The sequence below is a fragment of the Anabrus simplex genome, chromosome 5 (assembly GCF_040414725.1).
Source record: "Anabrus simplex isolate iqAnaSimp1 chromosome 5, ASM4041472v1, whole genome shotgun sequence".
In the NCBI taxonomy this organism is placed as follows: Eukaryota; Metazoa; Arthropoda; class Insecta; order Orthoptera; family Tettigoniidae; genus Anabrus; species Anabrus simplex.
In genome coordinates this window covers 431,919,991-431,947,961 of record NC_090269.1, presented here as the reverse complement: position 1 = coordinate 431,947,961, position 27,971 = coordinate 431,919,991, and the positions used below count along the sequence as shown (strand labels likewise).

Here is a 27,971-nt window from a genome sequence, read left to right as displayed (position 1 = left end):
ACAGTTACTGCCGGATTTGACCTTTCTCCACGCCGACGCCACACTCGTCTGCGGTGACTATCACTGACAGAACAGAAGCGTGACTCATCGGAGAACACGACGTTCCGCCATTCCCTCATCCAAGTCGCTCTAGCCCGGCACCATGCCAGGCGTGCACGTCTATGCTGTGGAGTCAATGGTAGTCTTCTGAGCGGACGCCGGGAGTGCAGGCCTCCTTCAGCCAATCGACGGGAAATTGTTCTGGTCGATATTGGAACAGCCAGGGTGTCTTGCACATGCTGAAGAATGGCGGTTGACGTGGCGTGCGGGGCTGCCATCGCTTGGCGGCGGATGCGCCGATCCTCGCGTGCTGACGTCACTCGGGCTGCGCCTGGACCCCTCGCACGTGCCACATGTCCCTGCGCCAACCATCTTCGCCACAGGCGCTGCACCTTGGACACATCCCTATGGGTATCGGCTGCGATTTGACGAAGCGACCAACCTGCCCTTCTCAGCCCGATCACCATACCCCTCGTAAAGTCGTCTGTCTGCTGGAAATGCCTCCGTTGACGGCGGCCTGGCATTCTTAGCTATACACGTGTCCTGTGGCACACGACAACACGTTCTACAATGACTGTCGGCTGAGAAATCACGGTACGAAGTGGGCCATTCGCCAACGCCGTGTCCCATTTATCGTTCGCTACGTGCGCAACACAGCGGCGCATTTCACATCATGAGCATACCTCAGTGACGTCAGTCTCCCCTGCAATTGGCATAAAATTCTGACCACTCCTTCTTGGTGTTGCATTTGCTCTGTCAGTCAGTGTATATCAACAATTATTATTCCTTAATTTACGGGAATAAGTCGTTTTATAATTCCAATGCAATAAAAGCGAAATGGCGTATGGCTTTCAGGGCGGGTAGTGTCCGAGGACAAGCTCAGCTCGCCAGATACAGGTCTTTTGATTTGACGCCCGTAGGCGATCTGGTCGCCGTGATGAGAATGGAATGATGATGAAGACGACACATATACCAAGCTCCCGTGCCAGCGAAATTAACCAATTATGGTTAAAATTCCCAACCCTGCCGGGAATCGAACCCAGGACCCCTGTGACCAAAGGCCAGCACGCTAACAATTTAGCCATGGAGCCGGACATAATTTCAATTAAGGGCTTGGATATTGTCAGAGTAATTAATTCCTATTTTTAACATTTTTCTAATTTTAGCCTTCAAGTTTGAAATACACTTTGGTTTCGACAAAGTGATAGTATAGGGATTTATTGAATAAAAATGTGACCGAACTGAATATCTCAGTTGCTTTTTGTGTAGAATAGACATATTCAGCCATCCATGATCATGTATAATATTATTCAATCCACTAATATATCATACGTTCTGAGTAGCATGATTATATAAAATTGGGAACGACTATTATGACTCGATACAACCATTTGGTATACCAAATAGAATCTGAATAAGTTCACAATAAGTCAACACATATAAAATCATCGGGATTATTCATTATCATGGATTAAATCCACGATAATAATCATTGATTGCCCAATAGGATTCGTAATGTAACCATGTTTCGACGTTAACTTCAATGTTTATCAACTTCACAGCATATGTGACCTCGTTTCACCAGCATTGTCGGACATTTAGCTAGCAGTGGCGTTCATAAATTTCCAATTGTTCTCATTGGTAGAAAGACCACTGAAAGACTTCGAATGCAGGCACCCATGCCGCCGACTGCCGACTGTACGGGAGCAATACAGTTCTACATTGAAAAATGGCTTCTTTATATAAAGATATTAATTTCTCCTCTTAACGTGATGTGTCGACTTTGAATTGCGTTTTTCTTTCCCAACTTGTACTTTTGAGTTTTTTGAGATTACAATTGACAATTTTGGGGTTAAGTTATCTTTGAGACACGCTTTAAAAAAAGAATATGTCTCTGCCGATTTTAGCAACTTTTATTTTCACATTTAAAAACATATTTGCGTTTTTGTATGCCTGGTTAGCATCATTATTACAAGTAACGGTTCCGCATTAACTTCAAAAATCTTAGGAGAAATTCTAAAATAATTTCATTATATAAAATCCACCTGTTCAATGCACTTCTGCCATTTAGTAAATCATCAGTTTAAAAAGTTACATAGTTGTTTAAACATCTACGAAGGACATTTTTGACCTAGCCTAGGAGTCGTCGTGAGCTAAAATGACAAAGAAGAAAGACGTAACAAAGCACTGATACATAAAAATCCGAGATAAAATACAATCAAGAAATGAAACGGGAGTTTATTTTTAAAATGTGCATAGCTTTTATACTAAAATACACTAAACGGAGAAAATGTACATGGATTCAAACTTGACCGAATTTAGTTGCAAGTGTGGATACAACCGTATGTCATACAAATTTGGTTGGCTGGAGGATATACATTACTTCAAGAAATGTGAGGGCAGATGTGGTTCTAATTTGTCATGTTTCTGGAAACGGAGTGAAGTTTAGGAAAATCCGTTATTTTGTGTCACAGAGAATACAATTATGGTCAGGATCTGAAAGTGGAAACAAAAATCCCGAGTATGAGAACGAAAAATGAGGTGGAAGTAAAAGATAATACGAAGAGTCGTAAAATATTACACACGTCGTCTTCCCTCCAGCCCTATGCTTGTATAGATCAGGTTGGTTCGGTGTTGACCTCCACACTGACTGGTGACCGTTCTGAAGTTGCCTTGGGAGGGAGAAACGGCGGCTGAGGGGAGGGAGAGTGAGTGGAAGTATGGGAGGAAGCACCAGTAATGTGTGTTGTGACAGATTTATTTGAGCTTTGCTGAAGATCTTTCTCGATTATTCTGTCTACCAGGATGTTCGTTTTTCCTTGGATTTCGTTAATATTATAGACGGAATTTAATTTTGATCGACGTTTACATAAATATTTTCTAAAATGTCTACTAAAATTCCCCTTTTGGCTATATGTAGGTTTTCTAGATCTTTATCTATGGTGGGGAAGGAGTGATTGTGATCTTTCATGTGTTCACTCATGGCGGAAAACCTTTTGTATTTAAGTACATTAACATGTCCTTTGTAGCGGATATAAAAGTTACTCGCAGTTTGCACAGGTTACACGTTAACTTCTAGACCCCTGATTGCAAATGTTTGTCGGATTTTTTAAGTGTGTTTGTATTACAGAAAAGTTTTTAATTAGTGTTGTTAGTTCTAAAGGCGACATAGAGGTTCTGTATTTTAAATATATGAGATTTGGTATAGAAACTTGCTGCTGAAAGGGAAGGTGACAAAATCAGTATTCTCTTTCTCCTGCTTTTCAGTGTAGTGGTGCGCTTATTTATAATCGTATTGAGAATTCTCCCAACGAAATTGCTGTTAAACCCATTAAGGTGTGCTAAAGTGTGGATGGTGTTACTTTCTTTCTTATAAGCTTTCTTGGACATGGGAATGTTCAAGGCTCTACACATCACACTATAATAAAGGGCCTTTTTTGTAGGAGCCAGGGTGCAGTGAAACTTGTCTGATCAGCCTGGCTGTCTGGGTGGGTTTTCTGAAGATTTCAAATTTTGGAAGATTTTAGTTCTCCTAATCTTAAGACTACAAAATTTAAAGATGTATCAGATTCAACTGTGAATTTATGTAGGGGTCACAGGTACTTAGCATATTAAGCAGGGTTGTACTATCAGTGATACGTTGATCAATAATGGTGAAAATGTCATCTACGTATCTCGACCAATAGAAAACACCTGGTAAATTATTGAGTACATTGGTTTTTCCAGATTGTCTATATACATTTCTGCCAAAATTACAGAAATGGGGGATCCAATAGGGAGTCCGTTCTGCAGATAAATTGTGTTATTAAATGTAAAATAATCATTATTGAGAACGAACATTAGAATATGTAAAAGTTCTTCCATTTCAAGTTTACTTAAAAGGTTATGTTTGCTTAGGTTTTCTTTAGCCAGGTTGATTGTTTCAGCTATGGGAATGTTGGCGTACATATACGTAATATTGAACGAACGCATAGTGTGATTTGGATTAAATGTGAGTTTATTAGTGATGTTACTGAAATCTATGGAATTTCTGACGGAGGTTCTACTGGGAAATGTATAATATTTAGCCGAGAATGTTTGTTTGAAACGAGAAACATTGTAAGTCGGACTACTTTTGAAATTATGACTGGCCTTATTGGAACATTGGTCTAATGAATCATTGGTAAAGATCTAGCAGTGGAGAGTTTTGGATTAATTAAAATCAGTTTGGAAATTTGTTGTTCATTGAAAAAAGTTAAAATATTATTTAAAATTCCTTTAAGCCTTTTTTGAATTGTATTGGTTGGATCTTTATCCATGACGGCGAAACTCCTACAAGGAAAGGAAAGTTCTGTTTTACTGATATAATTTTTCTTATTCATTAGAACCGTGGTGATTCCCATGCCTACCTTTGTAACTATTACGTAATTTTTTAATTTTCTATTTGAATTTTAAAATGTGCTTAGTTGGGATGCTGGGTTTTTCGCACATTTTTCTGTGAACGTATTCAGCAGCTTTTCTTTATTTCATAATTAATTTCATCTTGTTTCTCATAGGATAATTCTCTGATGGGCAATTCAAATTCCGCTACTGTGTTGATTATATAAATGTGGTTAAGAAAGTTGACCCGTTTATGTTTAGGCCCCTGCTGAGGACCTCGACGTCGAAGCCATTCAGTTTAAACTTCTGATATCCATAAGTGTTGAATGAAAATCGTGGTTGACTTGTTTATGTTTGGGAGTGTGAATGTTTCATGGAAAAGATGCCGTATTGTTGGATTTCGTATTTATTAGCCTTTTATTCAAAGTGTCATGTTTTTGAAATGATATGAGGTAGTCTCAGGTCAACATGTTTTTGAAAAGAATCCCATTCGCATGGGGCTAAGGAAAGAGGAGATTCAGAGTGAACATCATACTATGCCTTTTCCCCATGGTGTAAATCAGAAACGACCTATAACTGAAATAGCGAAATTGCAGGCGCTAGGAATCGAATAAGGCAAATTTCCACAAACATGACATCGGACTTGGACGGGATCTTTGCCTGATAGTTATACGTGACGGCAGTAATATAAATACTACGGACAATAAATTTTAACAGGAGATTTAGACTATTCGAATATTATAGTAGATAATAATGTAAATAATAATTCTGTAGTGTTAATTTGGATATTTAGCACGTTGTAATTACTGGAACATTGGTCTAATGAATCATTGGTAAAGATCTAGCAGCGGGGAGTTTTAGATTCATTAAAATATGTTTGGAAATATTTGTTCATTGAAAAGGGTTACAATACGAAACGAACAAAAATATTAATGAAGACAATGGAAGAGGAAAATGTCTGAGCCGTGACGGTAACCTGGTGGCGTCACGTATCTCGAAATTATTAAAACTAAACTCTGGAGATGACAGAGAACCCGTATTAAGTAAATATTATTTTATACTATTATTGTTTGGCTGTATTGAAGATAGAGCATCAAACAATTATTTGCTGTTGTTAAATGCAAAAGCTTTCGGTGCTAAAAATTCCCACTTGGAACTGAATAGAAAGATTGGTGATGGCTACTAGTAATAAATCGTAGTATATCAAAGTACAACGTTCGAAAGAATGTTTCAGCTTCATTCCATGAGAAGATTGTGCACGCTGATTCGTAGCGTGGTCCATATTGGCACAATGGATTACTAAAATGTAAAGGTGAACCCGCACATCCCGTGAAAATGAAGAGGAAACATAGGCCATGTGCAACCAGGACACTGGCAGCCATATCAGTAACCTATTTTTGTATAATAATATGAAGTTCTTCGTCTTTTCTTGTTGTTTGTTTCATTAGATATAAAATGTGAAATATATAAAACCTCAGTTGTCCTGAAGTAGTCGAAGCGGTGAAGAGAGCAATCAAATAACGTATTATTGTGTGTAATAATAATTATAATATTTCGGGGGATATTTATCCGAGTTTGGCTTTCTAAATTTGCCATTTGGATTGGTGTGTGTTTGATTATTCTATGGTGGTATATCGATCTTGGTAGTTTGAATCGTAGATAATGTCATAAGATATTGGTGAACCATTTGGTGATTTCCGTGTGCGGTGTGAATTTGTTTAATTGTAATTTATTTCTTTATAGCTTGGTGGGTCATATGCGGAACACTTATGTATTTCTTTCATAGACTCTTTGGGATCTACCTCGAACACATGAAGCTGGTGCTGCTCTCTACTGGAAGACTTGTGTCATGATCACACATGGATGTTATATACGAATATTCACTGTAGATCGTGGTGGCAGCCTCTGACCTCTGTGGAACAGCTGTTTCATTAGATTATGGAGGCTGCATAAGTCTGTTTCGAAGCAAGTTGCTTATTATCTGGCGTACATCATGGACGAAGTGAGTATATTCAATATCAATGTGTTGAACAATGCTTCTGAATTAAAATGAACCAGAGTTTGAAAATCAAATGTTATATTGCCCCCTTTATTGCAAGCTAAGCCCAGCCAGTGAGTGAGAGATGCCAGGGTGGACCGTCTGTTCATGGCTTTCTGTTTCTAGAGGCATTTAAGGGACTTAGGTGTGACGACCAAGCAAAAAAGTATTTAAAAACAACGTTATGATATTTATTGACACAAGCATTCATTAAACAACAAAAATATCCTTGCTGAGATTAAATACAATACTCTTTCATGATGTCTTATCTTCCAGTATTAATTTACAATCGACTAAAAGTAATCTTCATCCTCCATCTCTATGGTTAAGTTCTGGAATCAACATATCAAAAGAAAGATTAGGCCTTCACTGCCTTTTAAAAAGAAAAATATTTTAAATGAAAATATATCCAGAGCATTCTATAATTAATAGTTGCATTTACAAAAGAAATTAACAGGCAGCTATCTCGCCTATTATTTCCATAACAAAATTAAACTGAATTTCGCATTAATTATTATAATTTCAACACGTGGTCACTGTTAGATACTGATTAATTTCGTTAATTAAGGTATGCAACATTCGTTAATGACATTAGTAGAAATTCTGTTGGAAAATCTGAGTCAACTGCACGATCGTAATTAATTAATTAGCATTATTAATTTCCAATATTATCTGGGTAACATTTACTTTCACACGATCGTGTTCACAAATTGGTGTATTTCATTAGATAATTCTCACTGTAATCATGACACACATTTGTCAAATTAATTAATGAATTAATCATTTAATTATTATCATTATTACTCGTTACCTCCTAAACTCACATTACTTATGTCGTTTATGCACATTTAAATTTTTACTTACACAGTATTTAAAGTTCCGAATCAGTTTGAAAATATTTGGATATTTTAATTATAAATACACCGAAAAATTTACCATAACCAAGTTTGAATTAGTTAAGGATTAATTTATAAACCGCTTGCCTTTGCTGAAAACGAACTAGAACATCTTTCGCCTAAATCTGTGATAAATGAAAATTAATCCCTAGCCTAGTCTTACTTGACGTTATTCTCAGCAAATTGTTCCTTAAAGTACACTAAACAAATTATCATGGTGGCAAATCAACGTTGAAATAATCCGTGCCGTCGCGATGAACGCATGACCATGTTAAAGTACACTGATTGATTGAAAACATGAAAATATTCCTAACTACATCACACACACGCATCACATTCACACAAGAGTAACACGTATGTTATGTACACAATATTTACAACGAATCCTGCCATTATGAATTAATTAATTACTTTTAATCTGGTCGCGTCAAAAAGATCTGGTAGATGAACTCATGTCTATTAACATTCTCAACTCAATTAGTGGCTAGTGATCGAACTAGTGTTATCAATTGAAATGAAATACTCTTTAAATAACAACGATGATCCATCTACTTTTCAGAGTTTAACTTGAAGATTCTAATAGAATTCAATAATCATCACCATCACAGGGGTTACGAGTCGCAAGTGTAGCGTTCGTGAGCCTTAATCACATTATTATTATTCCCTAATCATGGAATGTATTCAACACGTGCTCCACTTTATTACAATTCACACTGTGTTCCCAAAGACACAAGCAACAAATTATTAGCAAGAAATTATTCAATTAATATCCCGCAGGATCACCAATATTCCAGGCGCAATCATGAACTGAGCAAATCAAATATCATATGTGAGAAAATCCGAAGTCAATTTATAGCCCACGATTGTATAATTACATTTTTAACCTGGTTTCTACTTGAATTTATTACTATTAGTGATTTAGGTCTATCAGTCCTCCTGAAATGTCGTAAAATTAGATGACACGATCCTAAAGGATTGGAAGTGAACTTAGATGACACTCAATTCGACAATGCTTCACAAAACTTAAGTACAAATCCATATCTCGATATTTCCAATATCACACGTAAGCAAATGAAGTTTATCACGTGGTCAATGATTTTTGGCATGCCCAAATCCTACATTGGAGAATTCATTAAAAGATAGACTACAACAACTAGTCTAATAGATTTCAAATTTCAGTCACACACATGTAAATCAACTACCGTGACACCTTGAGAAGTAGCTCAATCTACTGCAATAACTAATAGAACTACGATCTAGGGAAGAAATATCATCTAGTTTTACATAGATGAGAAATATATCACACAATTAAAATGGTACTCAATTTTAGCTGACGTTCGATTTCAGGTTGAGGTCCGTCATTCCGTCATTTTCCCGTCAGTCACCTCCTCCAGCCAGAAATGCCTTACATGCTTAGCAGGTTATGGAGACACAGCAGTAGACGTCCCACGATGAAATTCCGCTGAATCTTGAAATGTGTTAAAAATGTACATGAATTCATACTTGGAAAATTTAGCTGTAAGTGTGGGCTCAACCGTATTTCATACAATGCTGGTTGGCTAGAGGAAATAATTATTAATTATTAAAGAATTGTGAAGACATTTAGACGTTGTTCTAATTTTTCATGTTTCTGGAAACGGAGTGACTTTTTTGAAAAATACGTTGTATTGTATGACGGAGAATACATGCGTTGTCAGGACCTGAAAGTGGAAACTAAAACCTCAATATGTGATCGAAAAATTAGGTAGAAGTAAAAAATAATATTAAGAGTACCAAATTTTACCCACGTCCTCTTTTCTCCAGTCCTATGCCTGTATAGATCAGGTTGGGTCGGTGTTGACTTCCACACTGACTGGCGACCATTCCGATGTTGCGTTGGGATGGGAGAAACGGCGAGTGAGAGTGAGTGGAAATATGTGAGAACGGACCAGTAATGTGAGTTGTGACAGATTTAATTGAGGTTTGCTAAAGATCTTCCTCGATTATTGTGTCAAACAGTATGTTCGCGTTGTCTTGGATTTCGTTAAGACTATAGATGAGATTTGATCTTGAACGAGGTTTATACAAATACTTTCTAAAATGTTTAATAATTTTCCCTTGTTTGCTATATGTAGGATTTGTAGATCTTTACCAATGGTGTAGAATGAGTGATTATGATCTTTCATGTGTAAACTCATAGCGGAAAATCTTTTGTATTTAGGTGCATTAACATGTTCTTTGTAGCGGATATGAAAGTTTCTTCCAGGTTGTTCGATAAAGCTGGCATTGCACTGGTTATACTGTATCCTGTAGTCACCTGATTGCAAATGTTTGCCGGATTTGTTAATTGTGTGTGTTTTAGAAAAAGTTTAGAAGAGGAGTGTTATTTCTAAAGGTGACATTGAGGTTCAGTTTTCAAAAATGTTTGGATTGGGTGTACATTATCTGCTGTTGAAAGTGAAGATGACAAAACCAGTATTCCCTTTCTTTCCTTAAGTGCAGTGGTTAGCTTATTTTTTTATTTTATTGATAATCCTGCCAACGAAATTGATCTTAAACACATTAAGGTGCCCTGAAGTGTGGATGTTAATTTCTTTCTTATATGCTTTCTTGGACATGGGAGAGTTCAAGGTTCTACACATCATACTATAAAAAGTGGTCTTTTTATGGGAGGCAGGGTGCAGTGAATTTTGTCTGATCATGTTGGCTGCCTGAGAGTGTTTCCTGAAGATTTCGAATTTTAGATGGTTGTCGCTTCTCCTAATTCTAAGATCTAGAAAATTTAACATCTGTTTCAAAATAAATTGTGAATTTCATGTAGATGTCACAAGTATATAGCAATATTAATGAGGGTTGTACTTTCAGTGATAAGTTGATAAACAAACGTGAAAATGTCATCTACGTATCTCCATCAACGGCATATACCTGTTATAATATTGTGTATTCTTTTTTCAGATTGCCTATATACATTTGTCAGAATTCCAGAAAAGGAGGATCCCAAAGAGAGTCCTTTCTTCAGGTAAATTGTTATTAAAGGTATTTTTTGAGACCGAACTTCAGAATATATAAAAAAAAAATCTACTTCAAGTTTACTTAAAAGGTTGTTTGCTTAGGTTGTCTTTAACTAGGTTGATAGTTTTTCTGTTAATGTTGGTGTACATATTCATAATATGAACGAGCGCACAGTGTGATTAGTATTTCGTTTCAGTTTATTAGCGATGTTACTGAATTATACGGAATTTTTGATAGTGGTTCTACTGGAAAATGTATAATATTTAGCCTAGAAAGTTTTGTTTGGAACGAGAAATATTGTATGTATGTATGTAGGGTTCACAAGTATATAGCTTATTAATAAGCATTGTACTGTCAGTGATACGTTGATCAAGAATGGTGAAACGTGAAACATTTTAACTTAGGCAATTTTTGAAAATATTGATTGGCGTAATTGGAATGTTGGTCTTATGAATCCTTGGTAAAGATCTAGCAGTGGGCAGTTCTGGATTCATTAAAATAAGTTTGAAAATTTGTTGTTCATTGAAAAGGGTTACACTATTATTTAATATTCTTTTAATTCTATTTCGAATTTTATTGGTGGGATATTTATGATGGAGAAACTCTCATCGGAAAAGAAATATTGTTTTACGGATATAATCATTCTTATTCATTAGAACTGTGGTGTTTCGCTGATGTGCCATTGTAACTATGGTGTCATTATTATTGGTTTTTTCTTTGTTTTAAAACGTGTTTCGTTGAAATACGTTTTCGCATGTTTTTCTGTGAACGAATCCCACAGTTTTTTCCTTATTTTATATCTAATTTCACCCAGTATCTCATAGAGTAATTTGCCAATTGGCAATTCTGATTCGGCTACAGTGTTGATTGTCTTACTTTTGTTAAGAAATTTACCCAGTTATATTAAGGTCCCTTGCTGAGGATCTGTAAGTGGAATTCGTTCAAATTTATATTCGTAAGATTCGTAATTAGAGTCTCCGTGGCTCAGGCGGCAGCACGCCGGCCTCTCACCGCTGGGTTCCCTGGTTCAAATCTCGGTCACTCTAAGTGAGATTTGTGCTGGACAAAACGGAGGCGAGAGAGGTTTTTCTCCAGGTACTCCGGTTTTCCCTGTCATCTTTCATTCCAGCAACATTCTCCAAAATCATTTCATCTATCATTCATCAATTATTGCCCCAAAGGAGTGTGACAGCCTTCGGCAGCCAGCACAAATCCAATCCTCACAGCTAGATGGCGGCTTCATTCATTCCTGACCTGGTTGAATGACTGGAAACAGGCTGTAGATTTTCATTTTCAAGAAAACTAGTGAATGAAAATCGTGGCTGACTTGTTTGTGTTGGGGAGTGGAATGCCGAATTGTTGGTTTTCAAAGTTATTAGCTTTGTGTTCAAAATGTCTTCTTTTTAAATAATCTGAAATAGCCTATTTAACATGTTTCTGAAAAGAATCCATTCCAATGCACCTAAGAGGAGCTGCTAAATGAGCATCGTACAGTTTTGCATTGCAACACGATTTCTTTTTATAAAAAACTTAAATTCTAATCGAAACAGACTTTCAACGTATTAGGTCATATTACGTACATGTAGTACGTGTTGAAGAGATGTACTACATGTACGTAACACGACCTAATACGTTGAAAGTCTGTTTCGATTACAATGCGGTCGTGAAAATTCAATATTCATAAACTTAAATTCTCTTCATATGAATTATGTGTGGACTTTGGGTTGCATCTTCCGTTCCCTAGTTCTGCTTTATATTTTGCTGAGGTTGGCACTAGTAATTTCGGGGTTAAGTTATGTATGAGATACTCTTTTAAAAAGAATATGTCTTTGCCGATGGTTGCAATATTGATTCGATTATTTAAAAATAACTATGCGTTCTTATATGCCTGCTTAGCATTTTATAATTAATGAACTTCATTCCAGTTCTGTACTGACTTCAGTCATCGAAAATGAATGTCTAAGAGGGTTAATCATATAGAGTCCACCTGTTCAATACACTCCTGCCATTTAGAATAAGATCTGCATAAGAAGTCTTGCCTTGCCTGAGGGTAACCATTGCTAAAATAACATAAAGGAGAAAGAAATATAACAAAAACGGTGATACATATAAAAATGCAATCAACAAATGCAATGGGAGTTTGTTTGAAATGTACATAGCTTCGTTATAAAAAAATACACTCAATATGATGGGAATATGTTACAATGTACCAGGATTCAAACTTGGATAAATTTTATTGTAGATTCTCCAACAATCCAACCGTACATCATACAATACTGGTTGGCTGGAGGAAATACATAAGAAACTGTAAAGTCATTTAGACGTTTTAATATTTTTATGTTTCTGGAGAGAGTGAAGGTTTTGAAAATTCCATTATGTTGCATCAGGAGCATACAATTTCCTGTTCCTTGGATGTGTACTTCCGAAAAACTAACGACCAATGATACATTACATCAGTGTACCTGATCACTACAGTGTGCTACAAGGTGTCAAAGTTCAAGGTTCACACTCATTTATTAAAATGGTGTGTTGGTTCCGCAGTGCTAGCAAATATATTCTTCGTAAGAAAATTCTAAGAAAACGTATTACATTCCCCATTACACTGCACACCTAGAGGAGAGTAAGACAGTTGTTCATTGAAATTAGCCTTTACAATACAACTCCTACCCTTTCATCAAAACAGCATGAGAAGATGTGTGCGACAACTTTTTTTCCTGATTCACTGTAACAATATCTACGATCCACGGTACAAGTCAGAATATGCAGTTCTCGTGCACACTGAAGAAAAAATGATCACGTTAACATCAATAGTCAGGCTGTAGCATGCAGTGACTGACCAGATGTATTCAAACACCAGCTTTTCCAAAAGCTGTTACCTCACCTTAATACCAGTGTGTACGTTTTACTATGTAGGAATGCCCCAAACTGATTCTCTGATAACAATTGTCAACACATTCACTACACACTATGAGCGCTCTCTAGTATGAATAATCTGGTGTCTCTGAAGGTGATATTTCTGGGAAAACGTTTTACCACATGCATTACATGAGTACGGACGATTGCCAGCATGAGTACGAATATGTTTATTAAGTGAGCACTTATCACGATACCATTTACCACAATCAACGCAACCATGTGGACGCTCATCGGTATGTACGAGCAGGTGTTCCTTAACCTTCCTCTTTTCACGTAATCTTTTACCACATTCATTACAACAAAACGGACGCTCGTCACTTATATGGTTTCGCTGGTGTTGCTTAAATGTGCTCTTATGACGAAACGATTTACCGCATTCATTACAGTAATGCGGACGCTCATCAGTATGAGTGAGAACGTGCTTAACAAGCGACGGCCTATAAGCGAACCGTTTATCACAGTCATTGCAACTAAATGGACGCTCTCCAGTATGGGTGATTTGGTGCGTTACAAGTCCCGACTTTTGTGAATATCTATTGCCACATAGATCACAGGAGTAGAGACGCTCACGTAAAAAACTTTCTCCACAAGGACTCTCCCGAAAAGTACGCTTTCGACTATGAGTTAGAACGTGAGAACGAAGATTGTTCTTGGAACGAAACATTTTACAACAAAAAGTACAACAAAATGGACGCTCTGCGGTATGAGTACGCTGGTGTTGTTTAAGAGCACCCCTGTCACGAAATTTTTTAAGACACTGATTACACGAAAATGGACGCAGTCCACTGTGTGTGAGCAGGTGTCTCTGAAGGTCAAATTTCCTGGGGAACGTTTTACCGCAATCATTACAACACAATGCCCGTTCCCTAATAGAATTGACAGACCCTTCTCCTGAGTGAGACGACAGGCTTAGGCTGCATACATTATGAAGTTGCAAACTGTACAACACCTTGCTTCTATTTTTCAATACCTTCCATGTATCCACTGGACCTCCAGTCAATAATGAAATGTTTCCAACACTAGAATACAGAAAGCAAAAAATTTACTACCATTTTCTATGTAAGACGACAAAGTTAATACAGAATCAAAAAAAAAAACTATATATATGCCAAAATGTTTCTCTTTATATTGCAAGGTAACTGCCTTAAGAGATGATCTAAACCGGCCTTACACCACGGTGGGTTGATTGACGGACATAAAAAATGAGCTTGTCTTGGAGACATGCTGTTGGATATGGTAGAATGCTGTGATATGTCCCCGCAGTAAGTAAGATATTTTGCAGAAGAGAAAACCTAATGGAAAACTGACACTACATCCTGTAACGTGTTGGTAGAGTAGTAGGTAAATGAATAATTGACAAGTAACTTACATATCTAAGATTTATTATCTAGCCTCTTATTCTACACATCAACACACAGGCTTTCCAAGAACACACACCCATAGAACTGGACACACATCACTAGCATTCTCTCTTATTCTCTGTGTCCACTGTACACTGTATTCAGACAGCGGCCACACACATCGCAGTTCGCGCACATAACAAGACTGCCTTATATGACCATGTAAGATGGTCTTCAGTCACATTTATTTTCACACTCCACACTACTGTCCTCTGCTGCACTTTCCCATCAGGATCGCTGGTAATCACTCACCGACTGAGTTGAAAACTGAACTGGCTTGCGTCTGTCTGCTCCTTTTCAGAATGGCCCGGTAACGGGATACATGTAGAAGACACCCAAAGCAGAAGGCTCCAAGTTCGGCATTCTCGTAATTTCCCTGCTGGTCTCGCGCTGCCGCTACGTGTGAAATTTGGGAAGCCTTGCACTAGACTGGCTCATGAATAGTGCGGTCGAAGAGGAATCGGACGGATCACATGATGACGCCAACACTACTACAATTCTGTGATGTACGTAGCGGGCCTGTCACGCACACCCTCATTTAAGAGATACTCACGAACACCACAACCAATGTGAAATTCAGAAGAGCATGGAGGAGTTTCAAGATCAAAACCATGTAACGACAACACGATGGCCACTCGCCCATTTCGATCAACCGGGTGCTCGAGAAAAATAAAATAAGAAATCTGAGAATCAAACAGATCACCAGTGGAGCCGGGACTAGAAAAAACTGATCAGATGTCTGGCCTTTGCAGATGGCATCATTTTCCTAACGAAAAACTGCGAACAAGCTCAATTGCTGTCCAGGTCCTACATAAGAGACCGGTCAATACACCACTGTAGACATCGCATGACAAGACCAAGTACTTCGAGAACTTGCACACCGGAAAACAGACTTTGAGCTTGCAAACAACTGGGAGAGTTGGTCTTTCCTGTTATCTCAGTGAATGGGTACACATATCACACCCTGCTATGCACTACTCGCCTTTCCACTCTTCCTGTCTTTTAAAGCGAACACGTGATGGTTACCATACTTCCAGCAGGAGCACTATCGGGACGTAAATTCACTGCGGAGTAGTGTCGAAGGAACCTGTTGCTTAATGCTGACACAGTGGTTATAAGTTGTATTTAGCTGGTGTTTCTTCCTGCAATAGTACATATTGCATCTCGCCTGGAGTGAAATACTGCAGTGCTCGTTGTCCTCAGAATGGTATGTGCGAGAATTAAGCATAATTCCGGATGTAGTGAAAGGTACGCCTATGGCTATGTAAATTAGAATGTAATAATATTCATGTGCATGTACAACTGCATGCCTGTTTATGTTCGCGATTTAGTCACACAACTTTTATTTCAAATTAATTAAGACTCAGCAAATAAACAGGCTACCTTGTAGAATATTTTGTAATTAGTTAATACAATGTATGGCCAACTAATAAATTAAAGCTGGCAATTATATATCTGAAGTATATGTTTTCACTTGTAAGCAGCAGTATCGGCATAGTATTTACACAACTGATTACTGCTGTGTACCATATCGCAAAAGCCAGAGTGGTCAAAGTAAAGGCATTCCGTTTTACAAATTCCCATGTGATGCAGACGTAAGATTGAAATGCCTGAAAACCATGTCACGCGAAACCAAATTTTGAATCCAGAATATCCCTTGTTTATAGTCTGCACTTTGATGAAGCAGATTACTGTCCCGGAATCTAAATAAGGAAATTTAAAGAAAATATTGTTCCATTTGTTTTTAAAAATGATTCCGAGAATATGATGCCAAGATAAAAATCAACACAGGAAAGGCGGCCAATAAAGAAATATTAACAACGGCAAAACACTGAAAATAAGAGTAAGAGGGACGAGAATTCTGATGATGAATCAGCTCTTTACGTTAATAATTCTTATGATGGATAGCTGGCAAATAGTGCCAGTAATTCTATGGGAGTACAGATAACCTATAAGTGTTTTGAAATCAACAAAACATAACCATTTGAGATTGAATCTGTGACATGCTAATAAGAAAATAAAGAAGCTGGAATTGATTTGGAAGTCAAGAAATTGAAGGTGAATGAGTTCAACTATCAGTTTCATATCCACTTTAGAATAATAATGTACACCAATGAATCCAATCCTGAAGACTAGAAGACCTCATTCATACCAGACCAAATTTTAAACTACAAGCTGTCTGCCCATTGATCAGAAGTGTTATACTTAGGCACTAAATCATTTATCCAAGTTGCCTTGGAGGAACACAGCGAGTCGTTACTCAGAAAACAGGAGTTACAGATCTCATCAAAGAGAGTTCTCTCGTAGAAACTGAAAGAATGAAATGAATGAAAATGTGGGCTACCTCATTACAGATGCTTTGTTATATCTGGCATATCATCTTCTTACAAACATTCTGTCGACTATTTCCTTTCAAAGAGAATGTCTGGTGTTGAACTGTATAATCTGTGAATGTCGGTCATCAGACAGGTTGGAACTACCGGCTCGTATTTTAATATTGTTACAGATAACCTCAAGATGAATGTGAATATCACCAAACGACTATCAAACGGAAAAACACCGAAGTCACAGATTCCTCAACCCACCCATTAAGACGACCTCTACTCCCAGCCTTGGACCGCTGTCACATTCTTAAAAATGTCAGGAAATCACTTTTACAAAGAAATGCACATGCTGGGAAGAACGAATTACTGGAAGCCGAATCAAAAATTTATACCACATGGAGCCCACGAAGTGACAAAACCTGCTCCTTTCTCAACTAGAAAGCACAAGGCACCTACCTATAAGGAAGTGAAGGTGAAACGGGCCAAGGATATTTTCAACACAGGTCACTAATGCTCTTCAGTGTCTAAAGGAAAACAATATCCACTTTCAAGGGTGGGCTTTCCTAAGCAGTGGTGCAACCACTGCATTCCTAAAACGATGAAGAAATGGATTGAAATCCATGACGTAAGTAGCAATAATTTGCAGCACTCAAAGCCAGAGAAGATGCAATTTTTCAATATAAGCGAAAATAGATGGGAATGGTTACAGAAGAATTCTGCTGAGGACCTTGAAAGGGTTACAGAGTTGATTAATGTGCACGGAATGATATTCTTAAGCAAAGAAAAATTCGAAGCTATACTTCTGACAATGTCTTCTACTGTCTTGTGGATTCAATATATTCTCTCATCAGGATTCCATTTCGTCCTTGCAAGGTCATTTAATAATGACCCCGTAGTGCAATTCTTCAGCAAACTGAGAACCATATGTGGAAGCAATGTCATGTTGGATTGCAGAGCAGGGATATTCAGTATAAATAGGTTTTTGAAATCTGAGTAGTTTTCAATTTGATACAAGAGAACACTGATCCTGAACTGCTCCTTACGAAACGATATAGGTTCAGGAGATCAAATGTTCAGTTTCGGATAATGTCGGGTGTATTCTAAACAAGCTTCACCAACTTCCAATAAGCAGAGTAATTACCTTTTCCCACAAAATTGTATTTCATTTCAATAGTTGAGGGTAACTCTTTTGTTAAAGTTTCTGTTCATGTATATCCATGTCTTGGATTTATAACAATGGAACTGGCAACAATGACATATATGGGAGGTTTTGTTGCGCTCAGTACAGAAGTACAGTACAGAAGAAAATCGACTGCAAGTTCTGCTGTATGTTGGTCGAAATCAAAAATTAATGGACTTACTTTACAAGAACATTTCAGATAAGCTACACTATCCAACTGAACTATTAGTATGGGAGCTGAACATACTTTTAAAGTCTGCTGTTGAAGTTATGAGCTTACTCGTAAATATGCCACATCCATCCTTCTGGAAATCATTGATTCACAAGTAACTAAGTGGTTTGAGCGTTTACGTTCTAAATGCAAAGTCAGCAAGCAGGAAAATCCCGTATGTGAAACAACTTCCTGCCAGCGCGCCGATCGGCCAATATCCTAGTAGCGCTGAGGGGTGAGTAGTGGAGAAATTGTACACTACATCAGCGTATACAAGGTGGAAACGCGTACAGTGCACAGCAGAAGGCGATGGTTCACACTAATAGTAGAGATTGCACCTCACTAATACACACTTATACAATGATGTACGAAACAAAAAGCAGCCTATGAACCGCTGGGAAACCGGTATATCAGAAGAGCATTTCAAAAATGTCAAAATCCATAACTACGGAACCATAGTTAGACTGCAGGTCCTCTGCACAGCAGACAGTCTGCTGATGAATAGGAAATGTACTATGGATGACACAGACAAGTTACAACGTGCATTTTCTGGAAAATTCATAGACCCAGAGAACTCTGAACGGGACTCTACCAATTAAAAGCAAACTCTAAACTATACTGACAGTTGGAAAAACCAACGCTGAAATACAAAGTAGGCTGCTGAATTCCTATGCGAACCTGTCACGAATATAGAACAAGGCTTACCAGAACTTCACTAGAGCCTTTGGATCAACAAAATGCAAAAATACCTGAATTCCATTGGGATACTTATGTTGTCTTCCTACATCGCATCAAATTCCTTGACATGGTTTATATTTGGTCCTACTACCCGGAAAACACTCTCAGAGGAGAGAGGGGAAAAATAGTCAGCTGGCCTCAAGAGATGTTGGGAATAAACGAACCTCGAAAAGAACAAGTTATAAACGGTCCCTGGTGGAATTAAATCACTTACAATAATATCTTGATTTAATGCTCAACACTTAAAGCCCAGCATCAGATAGAGTTAAAGCAGATATTACATGATTAATGGGCAATCATAATGCGCAAACTAAGGGATAGAAACCACAAAAACCAATTAGAATAAGTGTTTAAAATGTTCTCCCTGAGTCTGTAGATACGCATTGTAGACTGTGATGATATTCTGGTTCACTATCTGCAATTCAGCGTTATGAATCTTCAATATTTTTGTGGTAACTACAATTAAAATGCTACAGTAAAAAATTACACTGATCAACACTTCAAGTAGTGAATATTTAAGAATAACTTAAATGTTATATCTAAGCGGTCCGCCCATTTAATACATATATAACTGATTAAATCTAAAGTTAACATTGAAGCTTTTACGGCCCGCACTTGTAGACATGATTCACACCGTGTCAAGAAGAAAAGGCAAGACCCTTCACTTTGCTCTGCGTCTTCAGAGGTAATCATCTACAATAATGAGCGTTTGAATTGAATAATATTTTACCGTTGGAGAATTTCAGTGGTACGGTCGCTCATCACCATGTGACTCGCTGTATGCAGGCACAGCACCTCAAGCGGGAGCTGACTACAACATAAAACTCCGATATGATATTAACACAAAACACATAGCTTTGAGTTAACCAGCTGGTGATGACGAATGTACGACTTTAGAAAGAATCCGAAATGAAATAACAATAAAGAAAGGACAGGGAAAAGAACTATCTACATAAATCCTTAATGGCTGGGAAACCCATTTTACGTTAATTGATAGCCAATGTCCCTGTTGAAATTGTTAGGATTTTTACAGCTTCCCGTATAATCCTAGACCTGCAGCGTTTAGTGTGGTAAGAGCACGAACATCTTGGAAGACAACATCGTGACTCAACGATAGGGCCTGCTTAGCTATTGCTGACTTGTCTGGTTGGTTAAGACGGATATTTCATTGGTGTTCCTTAATGCGAGTCCCAATGGACCGGCATGCTTGGTCAATGTATACCTTGCCGCAAGTACAGGGAATTTTGTACACCCCTGGGTGTAATAGTGGGGAAAATTTGTCACTGCTTTTACCTAAACTATGATCAGTTTTAGTGACGGTGCCAAACACGGTTTTTATATTAAGCTTGTGAAGGACCTTGGCAATGCGGTCTATGTTGTTATGAATATGAGGCAGGTAAGTAGTTCCCTTCACTTCTTTCTGTGAGCTTTGATTGGTCATCCCTCTGGGATTCAGGGTTCTATGAATCTGCACATTACCTTTGAACGTGACTGAGTGTGCCCATCTCCTCCTCGATATTTGATGGCTCACAAATTCATGTCGCTCTCGTGGCGTGTCGTGAGAATGCCCAGTTTTCTGCCGGATGGTGGTAAGAATCTGGAAGGATGTAGCGGCTTGTGAGAGTAGGCTTACGATACATGGTAAGTCCAAGGAGCCGCCCGGTTTCTATCTTACTATAACATATAAGATGGGAGGACATCCGCCTTACTAGATCTCCACAGTGAATTTAATTGAAGGATGTTGCTGATTTAAGTGGTTTAAAAATACATTCAAGTTCTCGGGACCTTCTGTCCATACCAAAAATGTGTCATCCACATACCTCCACCAAATCACAGGTTTGACGGGCGCCGAAGCAATAGCCTCCCAAAATATACTCCTTAAAAATTGGCCACTACCGGCGAGAGTGGACTTCCTGTAGCCATCCATCCGCCTCTTCGTAAAATTACCCACTCTACAGAAAATAGCTCCAATGCTCAACGAGAGACATGACAGAGACAATCGGCACTTTCGTGAAGTGGAGTTTTTGCTATGCCCCAATTGGACTTACATCCAGGCACACAGCACATACGACCCATCTAATTAAACTATAAACATACCCACAGGTAAGTGGAAATATAAAGAAAACAAGTTCTGAGAAGAACATGAGGACAATCACGTTATCACCACCGGAATTGTTGGAATGCATAAGCTTTTTATGAACAAACAGCTTCTTACGTCACTGAAAGAGGCCCTATAGCATTTTAATGTTATAAATAGGTATAACTTTCGATTAACAATATTAAAATTCCCATAAATATTTGGTAACAACACGACTAACACAAATGAAAGTAAACACATGCTAGCATTCCAACTGGCAGCGTTGTGGGGAGTTTCGATAGGACGGTTAAGGTTTGCGGTATTGTACTTGGTCTTGGGTCATGTGAGCTCCGTCTGTAAACAGGCTCTGAAAACATAGCAGAAACCTTGTTCTTACACTCATGTTTCTTCCCACAAAGGACATCATCAGCTGTTGTTGTTGTCGGTATTTACCAATGTTTTAACTTTATCTTTTTATTATCACTTGTAATGTTAAGCTAATAGTAAGCTCGACCTACAGTTTAACACTGGTAATACTTAGGTTGTGTATGAAATTTTATACGATGATGCTGGATTAAGAATGTTAAACTAGGAGTCTTTCTTGTAAGTTATTCGGTGGAATTGCTTGTTGTACTCTATTTGTAATTATTCTTGTAGTTGTTGTTGGGTAGTTATGCTTCAAGTTTACTTTATTATAATATGTAGGGTTCCCCTTGTGTGTGCTTCTACAATTGTAGGGGGTTAACATCGGTTACCCTCTTGAATTAGAGATCCTCTGCATTGTGAGGGGACTAGTAGCTCCTTTCTTGCGATGCCGAATGGAGCCCTATTGGGTAACCATTCGGTATACAAGGAGGAGGAAGCTAAAGCACCACCCAACCCTAAGGTGCAATGCAACCCATGCAGATGGGGTGCATGGCACATGGGAGATGTGTCTTGAATGGAGCCTTCGAGATACTTGGCGCCCTCTCGAAGTAAGTAGCTTTACCCGGGTATGCAGGGCTCTGCCTGGGCGGACATTATATTTCTCTAGCTACTCGTGGGACCTACATGAGTACCGTAGCCACCCAAAAAACCGGAGAGCTCCTCTGGGTCCTCCGAGAGAAACACCAGCTCGACAACAACCGATGGGGACTCTTCGGAGATACCCTCGGATAGTACGACCTCGACAGTAAGAGAGCACACTCTAGGTGGGCAATCTTCTAGTCCAGAAGAAGAAGAAACAGCGCTCCGGCGCTGAGAAGAGGGGGTACAAGAAGGCTTTGAAAGCCCGGGAGCAGGCCAAAGAGGGCCTAACTCCTGAAGCTGAGAGGCCTTCTAGTGCCATGACAACAATTGTGGGGGGATTGAATGGGCACAAGAGGCGGGACACTAAAAAGGGCTATGCTTCTAGGGCACAGAGGACTCCACCCACCAAGACGCCAGTGGGAAAACGACTCCTGTCGGGGGCAACCCCAGAAGAAGATCGGCAAGCCCACAAAAGACCTAAGGTGGAGTATGCCAGGATAGCTAAAGCTGGGATCAGGATGGTCATAGTGCCTTTAGGATATCCTGACCAGCAGCTAACTGAAAAACAGGTGGAATCTGTAGGAGGCTATAACCAATCCGATAGATGAGCTTCTGTAGCAGGGGCCCATTAAGCCTCAGTTCCTAGACAGCTATCTGTTGAAAGGTGCGGCCATCATTACTGCAGAGAATGATGAGACTGTAGCATGGCTTTCTAGTCTTGTTACAGATATGCAACCGTGGGAAGGAGCCAGGCTCACAATTGTGGGCATGGATAAACTCCTCTCCTATAAGAGAGTCATGGCCTGGATACCAGGCCAAACAAAGGAAAACAATGTCCTTTTGGGAAGAATGGCACGCCAGAACCAAGGCCTAAATCCCAACAGCTGGAGAATCTACGACTGCAAGGAGGAGAAGAGAAGTGTCCGCCTTTTGGTCAGCATGGGCTCCAGAGATGTGGAGAAAGTGGTGGGGAAGATCTTCTGCGGGGTGCATGTTGCTACCTTCACCCTGGTGGAGGGAAAACGCGACAAGCAGAGGACCAACCCCACCACAGACAACACTGAGACCAGCAGGGGCAAAGAGCGGGTGCCTGGACAGGAGCCGGGGCCAGCCAAGCCTCAGGATTCATCGCAGGAGACAGAGCTGCACGTTCCGGAGACGGCATAAGGTAAAGCATTGCACGAAGGTAAGGAATGATTACTTTCATACAAGCAAACATACAACATTGTATAGCGGCCTCTGGGGTACTTATAAGAAGTATACAGAAAAGTAGGTTGATAGGAAAACTTAAAACGGTCCACCTTTTCAATACAAAAATGTTACATGTTATAAACGTAGTCCTTTTTCTAAATCAGGTGTATATAGGTTTTCTTGCCAAGACTGCAAAAGTTCTTACCTAGGGCAAACAGGATGCAGCTTTAAAATCAGATATGCAGAACATGTCAATGCCATAAAACACAACCGTTTTTCCGCGGTCGGCCTACATATAAAAGAATTTAAGCACAACTTTACTGAAATAAATCAAGATCTTGAGGTATTAAATATTCTAAACAAAGGTTCTTTCCTAGACGTCACTGAAAACCTCTATATTCATTTAGACCAATATTTCAATCCCAACCTAAACTTAAATGATATCTGAGAGAAACCAAAGATCCTATTCGACTTTCTCATTGAATTTTTCAAAAACATGAATATCCCGAAAAACAGATCTGTCTTTCAGATTATGCATAATACTTTGTCACGCCACACACTTTCACCACATCACCCTCCATACTTCCCCCCCTTCCACTCCTCCTCTCTCCCCTCCTAATCCAACAACGGCCGCTGCCCAGACCTAAACTATCCAACACGCTCTGTTCCTCTTCATCTCGCGCCATAGCTTTACCGCCTCATGTCCCGCAATAAACATCATAGAAACCTGCCCCCACCCTACACGTAACGCTGCAACAATACACCACAAATACTGGCACAGTCAACCTCCAAACTCTCAACAAAGTATTCCTTAATACCTATTTTATATTCTTGTCGAGCTGAATACCGGACCTGTGAAGGTTACAAGATTATTTTGTGCATCTACAGAATGGTGTGTTAATGAAGCTATGTAACAGAGAGAAACTTTCAAAGGTGGTTAAATGAAGAAGTTATATCATGTTCAAGATCATGCTTCCACATCTCTGCACAGTATTTAAAATACAATTTACCGTTGGTCTTTTATAGCTATTGTTGAGAGTTAAGGAGAATTTCCTGTTGTGTATGTTTATCAGGAACTCAAGGGAGACTTCATTAATTAGTCGGAACATAGAAAGAATGATGAACTCTTCTCAGAAGAACTCTTAAGGTTTCACCTTACTTTTTCCTACCTGCTGGCTCTTTAGAAATGTGTGCGCATGCGTCTTGTATTCAGGAATCATTCAAGGCAAATATTTTCACACTGCAAGTTGTGTGGTTAAACTTATTTTTAATATGTATAATTTTGGCTTTCTCAACGATGCATTTGTTTCTACATTCGTCCCTGCTTTTATCTCCTCGTAAGATGTGTATTGTTTAATGTAACACCTTGTTGTAAAAAATTGGGTTAAATGAAGGAGTTATATTATATTCAAGATCATGCTTTCACGTCTCTGCACAATATTTAAAATGAAATTTACCGTGGTCTTTATAGCTATTGTTGAGAGTGAAGGAGGATTTCCTGTTGTGTATGTTTATCAGGAACTCAAGGGAGACTTCATTAGTTAGTCGGAACATAGAAAAAATGATGAACTCTTCTCAGAAGAACTCTTAAGGTTTCACATTACTTTTTCCTGCCTGCTGGCTCTTCAGAAATGTGTGCGCGTGTGTTTTGTATTCATGAATCATTCAAGACAAATATTTTCGCACTACAAGATGTGTGGTTAAGGTTATTTTTAATATGTATAACTTTCCCTGTTTTTATCTCCTTGTAAGATGTGTATTATTTAATGCAACACCTTGTGTAAAAAACTGGGTTATATGAAGGAGTTATATCATGTTCAAAATCATGCTTTCACGTCTCTGCACAATATTTAAAATAAAATTTTACCGTTGGTCTTTAGAGCTATTGTTGAGAGTGAAGGAGAATTTCCTGTTGTGTATGTTTATCAGGAACTCAAGGGAGACTTCATTAGTTAGTCGGAACATAGAAAAAATGATGAACTCTTCCCAGAAGAACTCTTAAGGTTTCGCTTTACTTTGTCCTGCCTGCTGGCTCTTCAGAAATGTGTGCGCGTGTGTTTTTATATTCAGGAATCATTCAAGAAGAACACTTTCGCACTGCAAGATGTGTGGTTAAGGTTATTTTTAATATGAATAACTTTTGTTTTCTCAACGATTCATTTGTTTCTATATTCGTCCCTGTTTTTATCTCCTTGTAAGATGTGTACTGTTTAATGTAACGCCTTGTGTAATATAAATGCCTACATCTTGCCTATTTCCCACATTTTGGCTGATGATGACGCAAACACAGCGTCGAAACTAGTTCCAAGTGCAAATACATGTTATAAATAAATATAAAATTTTTGTATTGAAAAGGTTGACCGTTTTAAGTTTTCCTATCATCCTTTCTCAGTTCAATACGGACAAAAATGAAATTCCTAGGTTTAAATGAAAAGTAGGTTTTCGGTCGCCCTGATACAAGAACCCTGGCTTAGACAGGGACATATGATGGGACTAAAAAAAGCAGGCTTCACTCTATTCAGTGGAGTAGCAGAGGAGAAGCCTAGAGCATGTATACTAGTTAAGGATCATAAAGCTTGGGCTATACCTGGCTTCATTACTAAAGACCTTGTAGCAGTCCTGCTGAGATATGAACAGGGTGGACAGCCAAGAGACCTGGTTGTCTGCTCTGCATATTTCCCAGGAGACTCTGAATCTCCACCCCTGTCGGAGGATTTCAAGAGACTGGTGATATACTGTAGGAAACAAGGACTTAACCTCATAGTAGGATGTGATGCCAATGCTCATCACATCATTTGGGCAAGCAAATACAAAAACCGAAGGGGAGAGAATTTCATGGAATTTCTATGTACAACTGATCTTGAGATCATGAACATAGGTGATACCCCTACCTTCATCAATAATAGGAGTGAGGGGAACTTAGATCTTACCCTGGGTTCCATGGGAATCATAAGGAATTTAAAGACTGAAAAGTTTCTATGGAGCCTTCCTTGTCAGATCACAGATACATTGTGTTTCATATAGAGGGCTCCTTCGAGATCCCATTTTACAGAAATCCTAGACAAACCAATTGGACATCTTTTAGGGAGGACGTGAGGAGGGGACTGGAAGGAGGAACCTCAAATATAATCAAGAACAAGTAGGAGCTGGAGCTCAGTGTGAGCTTTCTCACACAGACACTAGTTATGTCTTATGAATTAAACTGCCCAGTGATAAGGCAAAAAGAGTAACAGGAAGCTTCAAGTGTAACGGTTATCTTGAACACCTGAGGAGAAACACACGAAGGCCCTGGAATAAATACAGGGAACTTCAAGATCAAGAGAGTCTAGATTCTTACAAACAATCACAAACAAAGTGCAAGTCAGAAGTCAAAAAAAGCTTCTAAAAAATCTTGGAGACAGTTTTGTGACTCCATTGAGAGTCAACATGAAGCAGCAAGGCTTCATAAAATTCTAACCTTGGATGGAAGGGCAAGGCTGGACTCATTGGAGTCACATTCGGGTGGATATACGTCCACAGAAGGGGAGATCTGAGCTTATTGCTTGATTCCCACTTTCCAGGTTCAGTAGTCACGAATAGTGAAGTGGATTCGAGCACATCCTTCAGACCCGATAGAAGTGGTTGGAAGGAAGCTGCAGAGATTGTTACGCCAAGTAGGGTGAAGTGGGCATTAGAATCTTTTGCCCCTTATAAAAGCCCAGGAATGGATTTGATCTTCCCAACACTTCTTCAGGAAGCGGGCACGGTCCTTATACCCATACCTGGTCAGAATTTTTAGAGCCTGTCTCACTATGGGGAACGTGTACTCCTTGTGGCATCAGGCGAAGGTAGTGTATATACCTAAACCCGGAAGGTCTTCATATACTAGACCTAAGGATTATAGAACCATTAGTCTAATATCTTTCCTTTTAAGACTTTGGAAAGACTGGTGGATAGTCATATCAGGGAGAAAGTATTAAGAGACTGACTGCTGCATCCTCAACAACATGCATACCAACCAGGGAAGTCGGTTGAGACGGCACTACACCAGCTTGTTTCCAGGCTGGAGAGCGCCTTGGATCAGCAACTACTTGCTATGGTGGTATTCCTAGATATAGAAGGGGCCTTTAACTACACATCTTCGGGCTCCATAGAACTTAGTCTAGAGAGAAGAGGAGTGAGCAGGATGCTCATAAAATCGATTATGGCCTAATTCCAGGGCCATCAGGTTCTGTTTACTCTCAACGCAGTAATGTTGAGAGCTAATATAGACAGGGGTGTCCATAGGGAGGAGTATTATCACCAACATTATTGTATCTGGTAGTGGATGAACTACTTACCAGGTTAAATGTTGGAGAAATTTATGCCCAAGGCTATGCAGATGACAGTCTGATGGCAGTGGGAAATTTCTCCAGTACGGTTTCAGAGCTCGTACAGAGCTCCCTAGGCAGGGTGGAAAGATGGTGCCAGGACACGGACTTGTCGGTTAATCCCGACACGACGGAGCTTGTGGTATTATACAATAATAAAGTTTTATTATGAATCCACCTGTTCAATACAATATAATATTGTTACATTAAAATAACTTCATTTGTTAAAAAGATATATATGGGACATGTTTCGC

At 38.9% G+C, this 27,971-nt stretch overlaps 1 protein-coding gene across 7 annotated transcripts in view; it reads right to left on the bottom strand.

The window, feature by feature from the left end:
• Window positions 1–6,637: 6,637 nt before the first annotated feature.
• Window positions 6,638–27,971, bottom strand: part of LOC136875059 (gastrula zinc finger protein XlCGF57.1) — a 134,818-nt gene continuing 113,484 nt past the window's right edge. For 6 of the 7 annotated variants that reach the window (XM_068227970.1, XM_068227968.1, XM_068227971.1 and 3 more), the window contains one exon: window positions 12,550–14,258. In XM_068227970.1, the coding sequence (XP_068084071.1) occupies window positions 13,289–14,258 (970 nt within the window). In that variant the 3' untranslated portion in view covers window positions 12,550–13,288. Of the gene's footprint in view, window positions 6,769–12,549; window positions 14,259–27,971 lie in introns of those variants that run through there. The other variant, XM_068227972.1, reaches the window with a different exon arrangement.